Source organism: Amblyomma maculatum, chromosome 1 (assembly GCF_055883805.1).
Source record: "Amblyomma maculatum isolate TAMU_Amacu chromosome 1, ASM5588380v1, whole genome shotgun sequence".
NCBI lineage: Eukaryota > Metazoa > Arthropoda > Arachnida > Ixodida > Ixodidae > Amblyomma > Amblyomma maculatum.
Window position 1 is genome coordinate 240,105,591 of NC_139344.1, and position 19,893 is coordinate 240,125,483.

Consider the following 19,893-nt stretch of genomic DNA (forward strand, 5'->3'; position numbering starts at 1 on the left):
GTGTACCGCCACAGAGAAATTTAAGAGCTCATATTTGTTGTAAAAATATGAAGTTTATTTTTAATTGTCCTGCGTTTAAATGGGTTAAACTTGAGTTGGTTTCAGTGGTGTACTCGTATGTACTTGCCGAATGCAACGTAGTTTCGGTTTTGAGCACAGCGCAGCACAAGGAAAGAGTCCCAGATTTTGACATGTTGCCAAACCGTCACGCAGTACTTTAAAGATTTTTTGACCTTATTATTAAATATTTCGTCTGGTATGAAACTTATGAGCTTTTGCTTGTACTATCTGCTCCAATGCAAATAATCTTGTTAGGGGCGCGCGGATGATCACGGACAATTCAGGAGGTCGTGGTTTCGTCTTCGCTAGGTGCACCTGCTTGTAGTTGGTATTTTGCCCATTTTGACGAACTGAATGTCTAGTATGGCTTCTTGAGTATTGCAGCAACAACGCGAAGAGGGCGATTGGGGACAGTCATTTTTACTCTTGTATTATTCACGAAGCCCATGTCACTGTGTGGAGAATCAAAATGAGGACGACTACATTTCAGCAAGACCAAGAACTGAGGTCTAGACGCCTGAAAAACGATTCGCAGCGTTCCAAGTTTTCGAGCGATGGCACCGTTGTTGACCGGAGCCTCAATCTTCAAGGAATTGTGACTATGCTAAAAGAAGATACGTGTAACAAGTCTGTAGGCGGCATAAACTGTAGCATCTGTGGTAAGGCCTTTATGTAATTAAGTGCAGTGTTGTTTGTGTCCAGCTGTTCTGTGACGCAATCAGTGTTTCGGTGGCCATCGCTCTTGAACTCATCAGCGATCGACTCGCTGTCACCTAATTCATTTAGAATTTGCCCATAACAACACGAAGTTCCTATCCGATCAGGCGAGTAAGGTCACAACGCAGCCGTATGCTTTGTATCGTATGTTGTACTACAACTGCTCTGCCCTCTGAAACCTGAGTTGCTGCTTATACATGATACCGGACGCAGCACGCATCACGCATTTATGCTATGTTCATGTTCTGTGCTATAACTTTGACAAAGATCCCATCTTGTCTTATAACTAACGTAAAGTAAATCTTGAAGAAACTGAGCGTTGTCAGTGACGCCGTTTTTTGGGGGGGACCGTGCACAACTTGAAAGTTTGTCTGCTGTGGTACGCAATAGCGCAGCTGCCAGATGACCTGTTTTTCATCAGCTGTGCGGGGGACAAAGCCTTTTAGCGTTTCGAAAATAAATTTACCAAATTAAGACGTGGCAAAAGAGCAGCATTAGTGCGCTGTCCCTGTGAGCCGCTTCTTTACTTAATGTATTCATTGTCTCATGCAGATGTTTTGAAACGTACCGCATATGTCGATCACAACTAATTCGCCATCCATGTGCTCGTTTAGACTTAGTTGTGGGCACTTGAGGAACAGTGAGAGTAGCAGCAATGGTGAATTAGGAATCGGTTGAGTTTTGTGTGTTTGTGTGTGTGTGTGGGGGGGGGGGGGGGGGGGGAGGGGGGAGTATAGGCACTTCTGCATTAGGGAGCACACAAAAATACTTAAGGGGGGTCAGATAGTATTTTTCCTTATTTTCCATGATTAAACTGAGAACTTATCTCGAATGCTTCAAAGGCTGTTTGTTGCATCATACGCTTAATCCAAAGCCTAGCCTCATAGTTCGCCAGTCTAAGTACAATATTTTGTACTCACCCAAAGAGATGAAAAAATCCTAATAGTTTTAACTAGTTTCGACTGATTTCAGTTGATTTCAGATTTCAGCTGGTACTCAACTGGGATTAAACAATTAAATTCAGGATGCCTACCAGCAGGCAATCAGAGGTCGTATAGTTGGGAGTCAGCTCGTAGCAGCTGGCAAACCAACTGGCCTCTATCATTACTGCTGGTGAGGTCAGTTATGTATTTTAGAATGCCGTGCATAAGCACAAAATATGAAACTATTCATTATCAGTTAGTGAATATGACGGCTCATAGCTGGCAGCCATCTTAGAAATTTGCCGCTGCTGAGAGCAGAGACTGAGATTCTCAGGCGGGTACGTTGAAGGTCTCGGCAAGAAACTCTTCCAGTGAAAGGGTCGAGAACGCTTACAGAAATGTAATGAGCTGCATGCGCTGCAGCCTAAAATGTAAATTTATTCGGTGAAAAGGTGTTTGATACATACAAAAATGCTTTCTTGTTTTAAATGTGCAAATATTGTTCAAAATGTAAAATGCTGTCTTTGTAAGTGTGAACAATTGTATAAACATAAGTATATATTGTTGATTATTTGAGCTTGTTAAAGCTTCAATTTTGTGCCATTTCAGTGGCAATGTCATTTTGTACAGGTACCGCCGTTCCGAAAAAATTTAGCTCCCCGCATTATAACAATGTTCGGAGTAATAAGCACTATTGGGTGTACTTTAAGTCATCATAAAGAACATAATATCACAGTTTCTGTAGAAACACTGCTTTAGAAGAGGTTCAATTTGCCTTGTAGGATGAATTCACAGAACATTTGATTGGTGATTGACTCACAAGCAGCCAATCGTGCTGCGCTATCGAATTAGTCAAGAAAATGTCTACTCAAAAAAATTTATGCTTCACGAAACACGCGTTCTGATTTTTGAGGGAGCATGCTGTGTGTCCTGTCATTTCCTGTAATAGCTCAGTCTTGATGCCGTGTGCTCTGTGGGAAAGTATGTTATCAGGCGATGTTCATAAACAGTCAGTAGATTCTCCGAGTAAATATGGTGTGTGTTCTCTGGAGGAAATTCTAAAACGCGTCAAGTCCCAAACGTGACAACAGGGAGCTGGGTAAAACAAAGGGGGTTATAGGGGCTCTGCTAATTTTTTTGAACTGGGCCCTTATCGCTGTTGATCCGGCCCTAAGGAGGGGGGGGGGGGGGAAGGGGCATTTGCACTTAAGCTTCTCTTTTAAGGTTATGATGCAACAACATTAATGGCTTCTTGTTACCAGCTCTCCTCGTGGATCCTCATTCGCATACCTGCACTTTGCTACTCAGCTAATTACTGCTTCTTTGTACCTGCATTAACCTGCACATACTCATTAGTGTGCAGTCATGGGCTACCATATATATATGAAAGACCAATTGACATAGGCATAAATCTGAACTTTAACCAAGCTGTATGAACGTGCCTGTGTGACCGAAGGGCAAGTTGGCCTCCAAGGGCCCTGGAAGGCTGGATTTTGATCTCACCCGCTGATATCAAAGGCAAAACCTGAGCTGGCAGTGCCTGAAGCCATGTCATGTGGTCTCGTGGCATCGCACAACCCGATAAGCATTCAATGCACAGCCATATGTCGCGGGCCAACCACTATACTTGCCAGAGGCATGTCCGTGATTTTTCGCTCACAACGCTGACGCCAGATTTTTCGGGGAATGGGGCTTTCAGTGCCATCATGTTAAAATTTTCACCTCTGCCTTGCATGCTTATTGAATGATTATTTGTGGTATTTCTTTCATGTCAATGCTATCTTTTCTTTTTCAGTATTTTAATGTCTCGTTTATGATGTGTTGCTAATGTAATTATGTCAAGGTGTCATAGAAGAATTTGTTATACTACTGTAGTGTGACATTGTCAAGCCTACTACATGCTGTTAAATCCTTTACAGTAACCATTACAGTAACCTTTACAGTAACCTTGATACATATATTTAGAGAGTATCTATTTAGTTGTACTTGACTGGCATTCTCTAGTATGTCAAGGGCACCTTCCATTAGCCTTTGAGTTTTAGGTTTCTGACTCTGTGCTCGATATTTTGACTTTTGTGTCCTACTAGCTGCCTTTTTTTTTTTCTCTCAGCAGATTGCTTTCATAGAACATCTTAACCACCACATTGGTGCACTTTACACAGCTTTTATGGTGCAGCCTGTTACAGGTGGCAGTGAGCATAGGGGTCGAATGCATGGCCTTCTATTGTGCTCCTTGTCTCTATAGTTATGGGCAGCTTTCCCTGGATATGGTGCACTGGCTGCCATAAGTGTGCTGTCTGCCCATACTCATGAGGCAGACACACTGGCTAGCAAGCTGGCGGAATGTGCTCGTAGCTTCCATTGCATGTCTGAAGAAAGCTGTCCACAGCTATAACATAGTGGCCACTGTGACATCAGTGCAAGCCACCTGTTGGGTGTTGGAGTCTATGAGCATGCAAAAGCACAATGACAGCTGTTTGCAATGCAAAATTGTGATCTGAGTGCACTTCTGTATGAACTAGTAGACAACGTTTGGTTTGGTTTGTGGGGTTTAACGTTCCAAAGCAACTCGGGCTATAAGAGACGCCGTAGTGGAGAACTCCGGAAATTTAGACCACCTGGGGTACTTAGCCTAGAGCAGAGGGCCAACCGTTTACATCACCACTGAGGCTCTTTCTTTTGTATCTTTGCTTCTTTGGAGGCATAGCAACAACCTAATGAGAGGCACTGATTGATAAGAATGGTTTCTTGTGGCCAGGACAGTATAAGTTTTTTCGTTGACTCTTTGCTTGCACTTGATCTGCTTTTCATATCATACTATGGTGTGTAGCCTTTTTTATTTCTTTTTTCTTGATATTTACTTCTGATTTTTAATCTCAGATGACAGTAATGAGTGGTACCAAAGAAGGATATGGTGCCAATGACTTTTGGATGCCTTGATTTTAAATGGAAAAGTACTAATCACGTCTTGGTTTTTAGGTGTACCATAGGTAGCCTCACAAAACTTCTACAGAGCACTGTGGCCACCACTCATGCATTGGAAGTCATGGGGAGCATGATAGTAAATACCATCCCCAGCACTACACAGACAGGCTATGGGCTATCTGTTGTACATGCATCTCTACTACAGATAGTGCAAGCACAATCCAGTAATTGATGAGTGATTCCTCCCTTAATTGAAATCTGCTCCATCTCTAAAGGCTTCCCCATATAGGGTTTGACGTCCCAAAGCGACAACGTAAAGATGAGAGCGCAATGAATGCATTCGTCCCTCTATTTACCGGGCGCTAGAAGCATTCATCTCTGTAAGTGTATGAATTCTCGGTTACTGCAGATGTTTGGTTTTGTTCGCGGGGATATACTCATTGGAAAGCCTATCCCCTGGGTAGCTTATACTTTCATCCATGCTTGAAGCACTTTGTTGAAGATTGGATGAGTGCACCATTTTTCGTAGTCCTGACATGCTGTTTTTTTTTTTTTTTTTTTTTTTTTTTTTTTTTTTTTTTTTTTTTTTTTTTGTCTCTGCAGGAAAGCTGTACAAGAGCAAAGTGTGCTTTACCAAGCACATATGGGAGCACTCAATGTACTGGGACCTGTTTGACGACATGAAACACCAGGACCGCGTCTTGTCCATTCAGGGGGCCCTCATCCTCTACAGCTTGCTGCATCCTGGTGACCTGGCTGGTCTCTTGGTCACTGATCCACCGCGGCTGAGGCGCCGAGAACGGCTTGAGAGGGCTGGAATTCGCACCCATCCTTAGGTTGGCTCTAACGTCGTCATCATTTCTTGCCTTTTCTTGTCTCGCAGCTGGTCTGTGGGAATGGGTGCTTGTCTCCAGACACATGCAACCCTGCTTAAATCGGTGTTAGCTTGAACTTGTGCACTTACTATTGTTTTCATATAACAAGCCTTTGGAGCAAAGCTGGAAGCTTACTGCTGTGTTTGGTGTAGGTCTTAGTGGCGGTAGACGTCCTCGATCCCACCTGCCACAGTGGATTGTCTCTTAAGTGACAAGTCAAAGAGTCTTTTGGAAGAGTTATATTGCTTGCTCATATGTTTTATTTTCTTAAGTCTTGTCCTTGTACCCACAATAAGGGAACATTGGAAGCAAAAGGGCTATAGCTTTGCTGCTTTGCCTTTTGATAAAGCCTATTGGTGTAACCATGTTTTGGTAGCATAATTTGCTTGACAGGGCTTTGTCTTTGCTGTCAGCTCAACTATAGTGAGTCACAAGGGTTTTATTTTCCACTCTTATTTTCTTTTCCCCACCTTTTATTGTAGCCGGAGTGAAGGCGGCTTTTGTAATAGCAATTTTCACTCCACATATTTTAGCTGAGCCGCCAATGATGCACCTTTTTTTCTCTCGACACTGTGCATGATGCTTATGTGACCATCTAGACTATTGCAAATGTGGGAAGTGTTATACGGTGCTTTATGCTGGCAGACAGACATGTTGCTTATATATTTGCCTTTGTTCCTATTCTTGCTGTGGGAATAGGTAAACTATTTTTTTTTAATAATTTCTCAGAGCCCAGTGTATCCCAGAAGAAAAACTTGCTGAGTATGCCACGTTTTAAAAATGCAAGCCTACGAGAAGCGGAACTGATGTAATCGCATCTAACTTTCACTGTGATTGCACAAATCAGTCCTTGTCTGATACACAAGTAGTTCTGTTCTTTTGTCATAGATCCTTGCTAATTGTTTATATCTTTTTTATTGTTCAATAGTTGTGTAGCAGCAGAGCCTGCAAAATCACTGGAGAGTCCAGAATGCTTTGGACAGGCACCTGCAATATGCGAACATCTTTTATTTATTTTTTTTGTTCTGACATGCGAAAAAGATTTTTATCGTTATGTCATTATTTTGTTGCATCTTGTTTTAATGGCTTGTAAGAATGTAAATTTTTACAGTGGTCAGGCTTGAATAAGTTGCTTAAAAATTGCATATTGACTGCAGTAAATGCGAAGCATTGGATGTTTGCCACTAACACTGACTTTATTTGCATCCTTAACTCTCTTTTGGTCTGTGAAGTTTACCTAAATTTTAAGAAAGCAAGAAGAAAGATAAGCAAGGGGTCTCAAAAGGTAGCAGCAACATTTTATGAAGATAGCATTGTGCTAACTAATATTGAAACACTGCTAGGCATAGTTTGTTTTTATTCTTTCAGATATACCCATGATATTATAGTTTAATGTATTATTTTCGTTCTGTATGAATGTCTAGCTGTAACTAGCAAACTTCAAATTTCTGCCCTGTGTCTGTACACCACATCCTGTGTAAGTAGAGCAAAAGTTAAAAAGTTAAAGCTTGGCAACATTTGGGAATTAGATGAATGCAGTCTTCGTTTCCTACAGCAATGAGTGTTTTGAGTTACGAATATGCCTTAATTATTTAGGAGCACTGGACGTTGTTTGGGTTGTTGTAGATATTGAAAAATAGTAATGAACACTGTAGTGTCCATGAGTGGCTACTTGCATTTGTTAACACATTTTTACTGCATTGAAAATATCCAGTGAAAATGAAAGGGAAGAAATGCATGTATGCCACACTGAAAAATAAACTGTGCAAGCAGGGTGTCAAACTGAACTTCCAAAAAGAAACTATCATTTTGGCACAGTCGAGGACTCTCCCTCTATTTTTTTTCTTGGGAGGGGGGAGGGGGGTAGGAAAAAACCAGAAAGGATATTTATGGTCTTTCATTACAAACTAAGTATTTTTTTTCTCTCACTTCTGTTGACTTATTGGCTATGTTCTGAATGCATATAGCACATTCTCTTGTATACAAAGGAACAAATGCATGCTCCCTACTGTTGTCTGAGTTTGGAGGCGAAAGTTACAGACAGATGTTGAACTCTGTCACGGTCTTTGGCATCTCTCAAAAGACAGTTTAGTTTCTGACAAATGGTTCAACTGCATTAATGGTTTCTTGCCACACCCATGTGCAGAGACGAATGTTTGAGTGCAGTTTGCAGCAGCGGCGAATTCATGCTAGTACAAGACTTGTATTTCACATAACAGGGTGAGAGATCGGGGGGAGGGGGGTGGGGGGTTCACCTTTAGGTCTACCATTGTAGCATATCCTGAGGAAACTTTCTGCTTCTTAATTCTGGTCTTAAAGTCTCGCCTCATCAGCTGATGTCAGCAAAGTCACATCATACTGTTTGACATAGCTAAGAAATATACTACAATTGAAAAGAATTGAAAAGGCACTAGCCAGGAATGTAAAAGCTATCGCAAAAAATTACAGGGACGTTTAAGCTCTGTTTTAAGGGTGCGATACGATAGCAGCCTGTGGCCCTATGGGATGCCTCCGCTTTGAGAAATTGACGTGGACACTCGCTTTACACTCATAAAGTCGCTTTCAAACTTAGAATGGGGAGGCACCATCTGTCTTGGCAACAACACAGCAGATGTCAATTAGTTCCTGTGGCCACCGCATGCCAGCACCAGTTTTCCTGACGCTTTTTTCTCGATCCTAGGGTGCGGTGATAGTAGCAACGCCTTTTCGACAGAACAAGCTGTCTCGTAATAATCGTTGGTCATCCAATATGCAGCTGCATTTTTATTGGGGAGAAATGCGTAAGCAGCTGCTTTTCAGCGGATGTAAAAAACTGCGTGATTGTAACTAATCTGGAGCTTTCCACAGTGAGTGTCATATCCTGCAGCATTGCTTTGGCACATCAAAATCCAAAAGCTGTTGGCACAGGGCAAGCCTTTGGTGCTTTGAAGTATATCATTTGTTTCCTTGAGCACTTTGTGTGCTTAGGTCATTTCAACATTTTGATGCCTGTCTCAAAGTGCATTCCAAACTGTAGCACATTTTGTTATTGTCTCTTAAGGAGCTAAAATTTGTTTCACATTTACCTAGGGCATTTGAACAAAAATAAGCAATCTTTTTGTATCGGTGTTTAGGTTCCACATACGGTTGCAACCAGTCATTATTTTCTTTTACTTGGTGCTAGGCTGTGACTAAAATGCCTGTATTTTCTTTACCAGAACAAAGTTTTAAACAAGAAACTCATTCATTTGACACCCTGGTTGGGATAAGTAGTATGTCTGTATCTGTACAAGTCTATGGTTGCATGTGCTGAAAGTGAAGTCTGCCAATTATTGTTATTTAAGGATATTTTGCATTCAGAGTACATTGCTTAGTTTTTTGTTTGTTTTTTTTTTTTACTGCATTGGAATTTTACCAGCAGATCTGCCAATCTTCATCATATTCCAATGTTTTTTATTATTTTCTGTGATGAAAAAGAAAAGCCTGGCAGCCCAGTTTTTCTGATGAGCTGATTCTACTTACGCACAAAAAAAAAAAAAAAAAGAAACACTGCATTATAGCATGTGCTTGTGTGAGTGCACTTGTGTGGTGTAGTGTGTTGTTTTTAACCTATACAGAACGTTTATTGATGTTTTTGTAGTATTTTATATCTTCTGGCTTTTTTTTTTATGAAGTGCAGTGCAAAATCTCCTGCATACTACAGACATGCAAAATAATGCTTTCTGGAGCACATCTGCTTGGCACAGAAAGGTTGCATCTTTCTGTTAAAATGTTATGCATGTGGTTGTCCTCCACATCACCTTGTCACGTGGAGGTCGATCACAGGTTCAGTACTCTTAACCTCTGCACATGCCAAGGGTAAATAAACTGTTTCCTGAAACCAGGGTTTGCTCCAGTGATGAAGGCTTCCACCCTATGACAGGAAAAAGGGTACTGTGGTTGTGAGTGGAGCATTATTGTAGTTGTGCGTAGTTTGTGCATGTCCGTTTTCTGAAAGCATTCCGGCTCATTATTTTTCTTCTGGCCTTTATTTAGCTAATATTTAGCTAATATAGGTGTTTCATGATGATGTTCTTTCCTTATGTCTTAATCTGAGCTACAGGTATGCTTCCCTGTGATTTTAGTCTACTGGCAATCAGTAAGTGTAATAAAGTTTTCATGACATGGATGGGACTGTACCTGCACCCTTATGTATTATGTCTTTAGTTGCTTGATTCGCAAAAAAAAAAGAGTAGCATGGAGGTAATATTTTTTTGTAAGCATGTTAATGTATATATGTATAAGGGTGTGTGGTCATTGCCATGTATTCATGTTTTTTAATTTAGTTCACAGAATGCTCCCTTTTAACAGTGTCACAGTGCATGACAAAAGGAAATTGATTTTGACTCTGTTCATTCAGCTCCTTGTAAAGCTACTCGGAATCGAGAATGTAAAAGGCTGAGAACCACTTGGGAAGCTAAATTTTCTTCCAATTTCATTCTTTCTGTCCATTTTCTGTTTGCTTGTTTCTACATCTTCACTTGCCAGAAGTAATATGTTATTTGGCTGCTACTTGCTTGAAAGGAACTTGGTAACCCTCATATTTTAAACTAAAACTGAAAGGACCAAAGCATTCATGAGAAACACGTTAGAATCAGCAAACTGCCTTTTGGCCAATGTTATCCGAAAGGAGTTGTAATAAGCATGAGATGAGGGTAAAGGAACTGAAGGTACATATGTACCTGATTGCTCTTTTTGTCAGCTTAAACCTCCCTTCCTTCAGCTCGAGCATCTGGAAGCGACACTGCATGTAGCAGCCAGTGGTTGCTGGCCAAGGCGGCAGTGGCAGTGCTTTGAAGAGAGAGTGCAGGCAGACGACTGCCCCTTCTAGAAGTAGATCATTACTGTAATGGGGTGGTTTTTTCTTTAAATTTGTGTGTTCTTAATTTTAACGCAGTAATAAATAATCTAATTAAGCTCATTTCTTTGAGAATATTTTTGCTGACATGCAGACTTTGTCCTGGCCACAAACATATCAAGCAGCTGCTTGCTAATATCTTTTAGGTGCTTGCTGTTGCTATTTGACTAATCTTGCAACTCAAAAAGCATAGGAAGGCTGCTGCATCAAGAAATGAAACAGAAATTAACTTTATGTTACGTTTGTGAGCACAATGTGCTACTAGGACAATGCAGTACTGAGGTGTTGTTCCTCATACACTGCACTCGCTGAATTTATCATTCTTTTCAAATTTGTAAACCATTCAGGCTCACTATAACTTTGACTTAATCTCTGAGTTGAGTTCCACACACATTATTTTTGTCGCCAACTTCCAAGGCATTTTTGTAACTGTAAATGTTCGTTTTAGTGAAAAAGAAGTAAAAGCAAGTTTAACAAGCCTGGAGTAGTTAAGATAATAGCAACTTTTGGAAAGTTCTGCATACTTTAAATTGGTAAAAAGCTTTCGCTATACTATACCCGCTTTTGACAGTGAGGCACCGATTCTGTATAACGCGTAGGCAGTCCCACAATATTTGAAGTGTTGGTAATCCTGCCAATAAAATATTAGCAATGCATTGATTGTCGTTTGAACCTAGTTTAAAGGAATAGACACACCAAATTTTTGTTGTGTGTTCTTCCTTCGAAATGATGCATAGCATGAACATCCACTTGGATTGCATGAAAAGGTGATAATTTATAAAGAATTTTATCTTTCTTGCTGTTTCGGTTTCAGTTCCACTGCTGAACAGCAGCTGACATCATAGACGTGCCTAGTTAGGTGAGGCGCACAACAATTACAGTATGATCACTTCTCTGCATGCGGCAGTTTGTTTCATGTGACCAGAACTCATCTGTGATACCACAGCCGTTGTCCAGCAGTTGAAGGTAAAACAGAAACTTCGCGAGAAAAAGTTAAATTTTAAATTATTTAACTGGCATAGGTGAATTCTGTATTTTGCCTCATGTACACCATTGTCTTAAATACTTTCCAAAGAAGAAAAAAAAATGCGCATCTTAAATTTTGGTGTGTCTGCTTCTATAATTGGTTCATTTTTTTTATTAGTATGCTACTCAGATGGTACTTCAAATGCCAGGATGTGGTTAGCCTTATGAATTGGATCGAAGGGAAAGCAGAAGCTTAAAGGACTTTGTTGTAAACACCTCATTTTAGTTTATTGTTCTCTGTAATTAGGCATAAGACACAAAAGCTTGGCTCTGCAAATGGTACCTTTCTCAAAGCAAAATTTAATGTTTGCAATAATATTCGCTGCTTGTGCAGATATTCTTGTAAAATGAGCAGTAATGCAGAACATTGAGCACCAGTGACAGCTTTAAATTTGGGTGCTATAGACGAGCGTCAGCCCATGACGTCAGTGGAGATGCGGCGGCGCTGGCGACAGCAGTGACTTTCGGGGTGTAGGCAAAAGCCCAAGCAGTCTGCATTGGATGCGCAGTGCTTGCTGTGTTTTCGAGTATAATTTTTGATGTTCCTGCAAGCTGCAGTGCGGTTGGTTGCGCTACAAGGTACAGAATGAAAATGGCACCTGTTTTCACGTTTTTTGTGGTCTGATAAAGATGAGAGCGAAGGGCAGCGGCGTTGAGCGCGACAAGTAGACAAGGCTAACGTGCGTTGAACTTCTGCATTGAAACTTGATCAGGTAGTTTGCAACTCTTAATTTTCGTGGTTTCTGTTTGGCCGCACGACGAAGAGTGCATATTGTTGTATATACTATCAAATCATAAGAAGATTTGACGCGATATTCCGTGTGTGTAGGATATTAATCAAATGCAGGAAAACTGCGCTGTGACATCCCATTCACCTGCAGTACTGTCCGTGTATATGTTCGTATAGAAAAGGACGCAAAAGCTGCTGCGAAGGTAACTACAGTTACCTTGAGCGGTCACTCCAGCATGATATTGCCGAAACAGGCCCAGTTTTGTGATGTATAGCTTTTCTCTGTTTTCACTTTCGCGAGTTTCAACGAGTGACATCACTGGTCCTAGAAAGCGAGTAAACATCGTTATGATTCTAGCAAATTTGCAGCGTTATTTCTCATGCAGACTATTAAATTTTCTTTTTACCGTCATTAGGAATCTGATGAACGAGTTAAATATCCACGTACAACCTAGCTCTGATCGAGCAGGATATTTAACTATGGTATATATGGTATATGGAGTTCAATGTCCCAAAGTGGATTCGGCTACGAGGGGTGCAAAATAACTAGAATAAGATGATGCGCATTTGAATAAAAATGTTTCAAGTATATTAAAAAAAGATCCACAGATCGCTTAAATTTCGCTGCAAGCGATCATAGGAAATGTTGTATTTGCGCTCATGCTTCTCTCCTATAGAACAGAGAACAAAATCAGACCATTCTTAAAAGCCCTCATGTATGTATTAACCTGTGAATGACCTTGATGCATCTATGCGATGAAACAGACGTGAAACATTTTTTTTTTTTATCAACCAGGACAAGTTGGCAGTGCACTATAGACGAATGTTACAACGAACTAAGAGATCGCATTCTTTTTATTCAATGAAATTCTGTCTCTTAGGTTGCAGGTACAGTGACCTAGAAAAATGGTTTCTAGTTCCCTAACATTGCCGGTAATATTTTCTTTTAGAATGAAGGTGCTTGGAGCAGCGGAAAGCCCTTCAACGGAATCATATATGAAAACACTTCCAGTCATTCACATCGTTGTCCTGCTTTCATGCACTAGCAATAGGTCCGGGCGTTGAGCAGTGTTGACTATTATTTTTTCTTATACATCGCGCCTTCTAATTTTCATGTAACTTATTCAGTCACTATAGTCGCCATTGTAGCCACGCACTGGTGAGGCCATGGCGAAGGAAGCCAATGATGCTCTTGCTGGGTAATGCCAGAAGTAATCGGTTCCAAAAGTGCTAAACTACTCTCCTGGCATAAACCAAACCATTTCTGCACACGAGCAAAGCTTACGGTTCAGAATATTTGCGCGCGCAAACTGGTTTCGAAGACAGCGTCACTTGGCACTGTGTAGGCACGCTGCGTTTTTGCCTACACCTCAAGTCGCTGTCAATCGCAGCACCTCCTTTGTTTACAAATATGACGCTTGTCTATAGATTAGAGTTATAGCTGTTAGCTGTTAAAAAATGCAGTACTAATCTTCATCAAGGGGCCAGCCACAGCACTAATTCAGTATTGCATTCTTTCTTTCATTTAATGATGCGTAAGACATTACTGCACTCGAATCACCGCATGGTGTTCGCTTCTTGACCGCTAAATAGTTTAAAATTGAATTATATTCTCTTGCTTGGGTTTTAGTTTCAAGAGCCAAGCATGACTATGACGTCAAAGTTCCATGAAAGGGATGAAAAAATTCCAATATAATCTCCTTCATTATTTTGATTCCCTGTAAAATAAACCCAGCCTGCCTCAAGAGCCAAAATGACGAGTAAAGTGGTGATTATATCACTGTTCTTCATCCATCATATGAATTACATGGAACTTTGACACCATAGCCATTGCCTGTCTGTTGAAACCAAAAAAAAAAAAAAAACTGGGAGAAAAATTTAATTACAAATTATTTAGTAGCTGACCAAATTTGGTGTTTGAACCCTTTCAAACTGTTGTAATTATCACGTAACTTAAAGGGATGAGATCAATTCTCTTAAATATTCCTTATCGAGCACTTTCGGGCCTGACTTATGTTTGGCAGGAAAAGATGCATTTGTTCCTGTGAAAATTGTTTGAATATGGAACATTTCTTTATTTTCTTTTTCCCCAAACTTGATCCCAACATTAAAACTGAAAAAGAGTTCATAACCACTATTTGCAAGTGAGCAATGGCATGGCCTTAGCCTCAGGGATCTGAATGCAATGCATTATCTTGATGTTGCTGCAGTTTGCTTGCCTGCAAAAGTGGCCAGTGGTGGCGTTACTCATATGTCATTTTTTTATGTGTCCAGCCTATAAAAACTTGCTTTTCAGTATAGCTAGCTTTTTTCTTCTTTTTTTTTTTTTCATTGGAGTGCTACATAATCTAGTGATGCAGGCTGACTTCATTTTGACTTCAGCATCCTTTAAATGATATGGAAACCTACTTTTGGTGATATTTTCTAAACATATAGTTACATTAAAACTAATATTGATTTGCTACCTCAGAACAGGTGAGTTGTGATTGTATACATAGTGTTAATAACAGCCACTAGTTCTCGTCATTTATTTACACCACCGGGCAAAAAGCAAAACCTGAGGGCTGGACAGAAGTGGTGTTCAGTGTTGGGACGGCCATATCCATAAGCTACAGCAGCACTAATTTTTCCTTTTTTTTTTTGTTTTTTCGACTTCATTTTTCATCTGTTTGACACAATGAGCTTTCTCAAAGGGAAATTAGAGCCAAAGGCAACTTTACCAGATATATGAAGGCATACATCTATTTTTACTAAGCGAGTTTTCTGCTTTAAGAGAGTAAACTGCTGAGCTAGTTGGTTTTCAGACATAATTACAGGGTTTTCAGCGCAACACAGACACACACAAGAAAGAGGACACTGTGGGCACTTGTGTGTGTCTGTGTTGCACTGAAAACCCTGTAATTATGAGTTTTCAGCTCTCACAGTTAGATGCATGGCATGATAAATATCCAGATGTCATGATTATTCGCTCAGACAAAAGTTGCTCACTGCACCGGCATCCCAGCCATAGCTCAAGTTTGGAAAAACATGGAGAAATAACTTTAGGGGCACATAACCAGAAGTGAGTCAAGTAGTGACAATAATCAAGCAGCTTAACCGTGCGTTATACAAGACTGAATGCGTGGACAGGATCACTCATGTGCAGAGTTATGTTCTTGTTGTGAATGGTCTTCAGTCTGTTGTTTGTGGGTGCCATTGGAAACCCAAGGAACATGAAATTGTGAACTTATTAGAGCGTGTAGTTTTTTAACATTTGCACTCAGTTATAAATATGGTGGTGACCATGTCATTTGATTCAGCATGATAGCTTGGTCCCTCTCTGTGTGGTTGAAGTGTGGTGTGGTAAAGAAGTTAGAATGCCATTGAACGACAAAGGTGATCTCTCATGACCTATTTGGCCGAATGATAATTGGTTTTATTACACTTGGTGTGATTGTAACTAGGTCAGAGGTGCCTGTAAGGAGACCATGGAACAAAGAGAAACATCACAGTGGGTGTGGCTGCCAGATGATGTGAGAAACGGCTCTAGGCACAGCTCCTCACCACCTGCCTTACCTCAGGGCCAATAGCCACAACTTGTTTGGATGCTCAGGCCTCAGGAAAGAAAAACAGAAGTTAATGGGGCTAACTACAGATACAAAGAATTCTGCTGCAGTTGTGCGTGTTGCCTGTTGTGTGTCATAGATTTGCACAACCTTACACTTTGCACATGTGTATGTATGGTTGACCACATTGATAGCACGGGCATGTGCACCTGATGAATTCATATGAATTGAACTAGCTCTAGGAAATGGCAATGCAAGCTACGTGCACAGCATCGTCTTTGCAGAATACGTAGGGATGCAGGCCTCAAAGGTGGTTGTGTGATGTGGTGTAATACCGTGAGTAAAGGTGCCTCTCTTCTGTAAGTGCATTGGAGCAGGACCATGACTGAAGTAATGGTGCTGAGAACAAGCCTTTTCCTAAATGCATTTTAGCTTAAGTATTTAGAGGAGCACTACTTAGCTTGATGTACTTCCCATCTTGTCTCCAATTAGTGGGCAAATGTCATGCTACATTTTTCTTTTATTTTTTTTATTAGAAAGTTTCCTTACCTGGTTCTTGAATTACCATCTTAAAGTAATCATAAGAGCAACAATCACACTAATGACTCTTGAGAGTCTCAGATATGATACTTTTAGGAGCTTCTAGCATGTGCTCTCTGGCTCCTTTTGATATGGTTTCTTTCTTTCTGCTAGATTTGTTGTAAAAAAAAAGTGTACTGCTTTTATTATTTGTTTCACAATTTCAGCAGCAATTTTTTTGCCCTGGTATGCATCTCTTCTTTATGAAAAGTGCAAATGGTGTCATACTTGTTTGAAAATAAGTAAATGGTGTGGTACAGGGCATTTGATGTACAGCTACAAATGCACCACTTCTTGCTTTGCTTATGAGTACCTCACATTAACATTATTGGCAATACAGGAACTGTACTGCATGTACAAGCCAAGCAAAGAACAAAGTGGAAGCTGCACACATCGTTTACGCATATATATATACACACACGCACATGCACACAGTCCGGACGTCCCAGCTAACTTGTACCAGGGCTTTAAAAAAATATGGTTAGCCCTAGCACAGTGCGACAAATTCAGAGATGTTCAGAGTTGAATATGCTAATCTGCAGTATTTATTTGTTTAATAATTTAATTAGTAAAACTAATTAGCTATTTTTAATTATTGCATTAAGAGAAAAAGTGATAATACAAAAATTGATCTCCTCAAAAAACGGCTTGGTATGTTGTTTCCATCAAACTAGCGTTTACATAAAGTGTTATTTTTGCTAGCCGAAAACGCCTGGCACAATTTAAAAAAAAAAGTTCCTTATGACTGCGGCATCATTTTAAAGCCTCGAGACGCATCTGAAATAACAAAATCCATTTTTCTGGGCCATGCTCTCTACGATGAAGCTGAATGGTATACACTTGGTGAAAAATTTTATTATAACAGCTGGTCACATGACATTTTTTGAAGGCCTATAAATAGGGCGGCGTAAGTCGTAGCGTAATGGAAACAGCCTAGCTAGCTGTTTTTCGAGGAGATCTACAACTTCTGCAGTGAAACTTTTTCTCTCAAGCCAATAATTAAAAAATAGCTAATTAGTATTTACTAATAAATTAACTTCACTAAACAAAAAAAAAGCATCTCTGAATTTGTTTCACTGTGCTGGGACGCACCATATTTTTTAAAACCTTGGTCCAAGTTAGCTGGGACACCTGGTGTATATAGGCTGCAGGGGCTCACAACATTTGAGTTTGGTAGCCTTGTTTCAGTTCTTTCAGCATTAGCCGGGCAGTTTCATTTAAGTAGAAATTGCAATTGAGACAAGGCTACTATGGTATTGAGGCAGCCTGCATCTTGTCTGCTTGTGCCTCTCTGTACTCCTTGATAGATAGATGTGATGTTTGCATCGAAAAATTAATACTATGCTGCTAAAATGTACATGTTTTCGTGATCTCTTTACCGAATCCCAGCCTGTTGGGCTATTGCGATGTTGTGAACTTTCTTGGGCAGTTTGTCTGTTCCAGCTGTCTTTCTCAAAAGTAGTCACTGCATGGTGCAAGTAGCAAGAAATGTAGTGCTGGCCAGTGACTTTCCAGCCAGAAATAATGGTTCCTGTAAATTGAGGGTTGATGTCCAGTTGTTCCATGGCTAAGCATTTATTGTGTTGTCATTTTTAATGCCCTGTTTCTTACTTCAGAAGCATGTAAATGTGTGAACCTTTATGCAAAGATTTGATGTTTGATAAATGTGGTTGCAGTAAAATCATTTTATAATTTTGTACTATTTCATGCCAGGTATCACTTATGTTGCATTGTGACAGTCATGATGAAAGGATTGTGGTGTGCCTCATTGAGGCAATACCTGCTTATATAGCTATCAAAGGGCTGCATAAAACCTTACTAAAATTGTGTCGGTGTGAAAAAATTCAGTGTTGCGTGCATGGAACTGCAGAATCGTTTAGACTTGTCAGTGCATGGAAGCACTTTCAGATCATCAAATGGATTAAGAACCCTATAGTGATACAGATCTTATGCCGACAATGCACGTATCCTAGATGCTATTTCATAGATATAATGTGTACATGTATAGTTAGTGCTTTTATATGTAGGTAATTGCATGATGACTCCATGTATACAGTTTACCTTTGGCTTAGGCACTGCTAGTATTCTGGTGTCAAGTATAAGATGACATTTGTGGAATATTTACTATGTAAAAATCGAACACTATTTTGTCTTTTCAAGAATAGTATGTTTATAGTTCTCTTTTACTAGGAATATGTTGTATGGTACATCCGTTTCTAGCAAGCATGTAGCTGTGATGTTGATTTTATGCAAATATCTTAGCTACCTTTGCTATTTTATCTTTCTGTTGATTGTTTGTTTAACCAAGAGAAATCGAAGGTTATTTCATCTAGAAGTGTGTTTTTTTTTTTTTTTTTTTTTTTTCATTTGGTGGCTAACATGTCTATCTTGTTTTTTATGTATGCAGCTGAAGTGTAGAAGAGGCCACTAAATGTTAAGCGCAGGAGCGGTTAGAAATTTATTTGAGTCACTTCCGAACTTGTTGAACAAAGTTCTGGCAACCGTTAGAAAGGAGCTGACAGGAATCTGATTGAAACTCTAGTTATTGTTATTGATTTGATTTTATTGGCAGTTTATTGTGTTTTACTGCTAAGCTTCTGCTGTGTACATTAAAATAAACTTTTGCAGCTGCATTTGAGCATAAGCATACTTTGAAGCCTTCCTGCATACATTGTGCACACATGCACACGCAGCTAATTTTACTGATGTCAGTGCCTCGAAAATATTTTCGTACAGTCTTCAAGAACTCTTTTTAAAATTTCAGCATACTGATATCAGCTAGCATACAACATCTTTGGATAGGTGTGAATTTTAGAACTTGCATTTCTGTGCTCTTCCAGAACCTTTCTCATATTTGCAATACTCGGGTGGCAGTAGTTGCTTTCTCCACCCAAAAGGCTTGAATAGCAGGTAGTAGGAAGATTATTTTTATCTTAATGCCATGGTTAAAAGTTGTGGTAGTATTAATGTGTACATAAAAATATATATTTTCAGCATCTGCAATGCATGAAATAGTACAGGACTGTTTATTGTGGTGATACATGCTATGCTGGGGGTGCCATTCCACAGCTGTCAAGTGCTTATTACAAGCGCTTTTGTTTTGCATAACCTGAAAGAGAATGTATAGCAACCTTTCGGTTAAGAATGAGATGTCTGTGTCTATTTTATTGTGATATGGTTAAGATAAATTGCTGGTGTCACATTTAGAAAGTCCAAATTCATTACCATAGCACATTGTGTTGTGCACAAGGGCCATAGGTTTTTTCAACATTTATCTTGTGCTCTATTTATTTTTTTGCACACACTGTGCTGTGCATTTGAATGTGACTGGCTATAATTGTGGATACTGGTTTAGGAACAATAAAGCTGCGTTAGTATGTGCCTTGTTGTTTGTATGTGGACTTGGCAGTCAAATGCCACTGCCGCATACGTCCAAAGTTGCTAGTTAATCCAGCAAACTTAGCATATGCTCCTCAGAGCTCAAAATGCTGCTCTAAAGTGACTCTACCTAAATCCACCCTTATCTATTTTTATTTCTTTAGACTATTTCTGCCCTGGCAGTATAGCTTCCTAAAACCACGAGGGCACATTAAGTGCAATATGCATCGTCCGAGTGAAGGCTCTTAGGGCTCGAGGT

The 19,893-nt window shown here is 39.9% G+C and overlaps 1 protein-coding gene across 4 annotated transcripts; it reads left to right on the plus strand.

Moving 5' to 3' along the window:
• The first annotated feature begins 172 nt into the window (after positions 1-172).
• Positions 173-19,638, plus strand: LOC146206030 (uncharacterized). 4 transcript variants are annotated; one of them, XR_014704320.1, is made up of 4 exons: positions 173-719; positions 5,229-5,461; positions 11,191-11,342; positions 15,576-19,638. XR_014704320.1 is itself a non-coding variant. In XM_084590674.1 (4 exons), the coding sequence occupies exons 1-2, from the start codon at positions 530-532 to the stop codon at positions 5,459-5,461; spliced, it is 423 nt and encodes a 140-aa protein (XP_084446800.1). In that variant the 5' UTR covers positions 173-529; the 3' UTR covers positions 11,191-11,235; positions 15,576-19,638. The 4 variants fall into 4 exon arrangements, 3 of the variants coding, with proteins under 3 accessions (XP_084446800.1, XP_084446799.1, XP_084446802.1); XM_084590674.1 differs by having other exon boundaries at positions 11,191-11,235; XM_084590673.1 differs by having other exon boundaries at positions 11,191-19,638.
• The last annotated feature ends 255 nt before the right edge of the window (positions 19,639-19,893 follow it).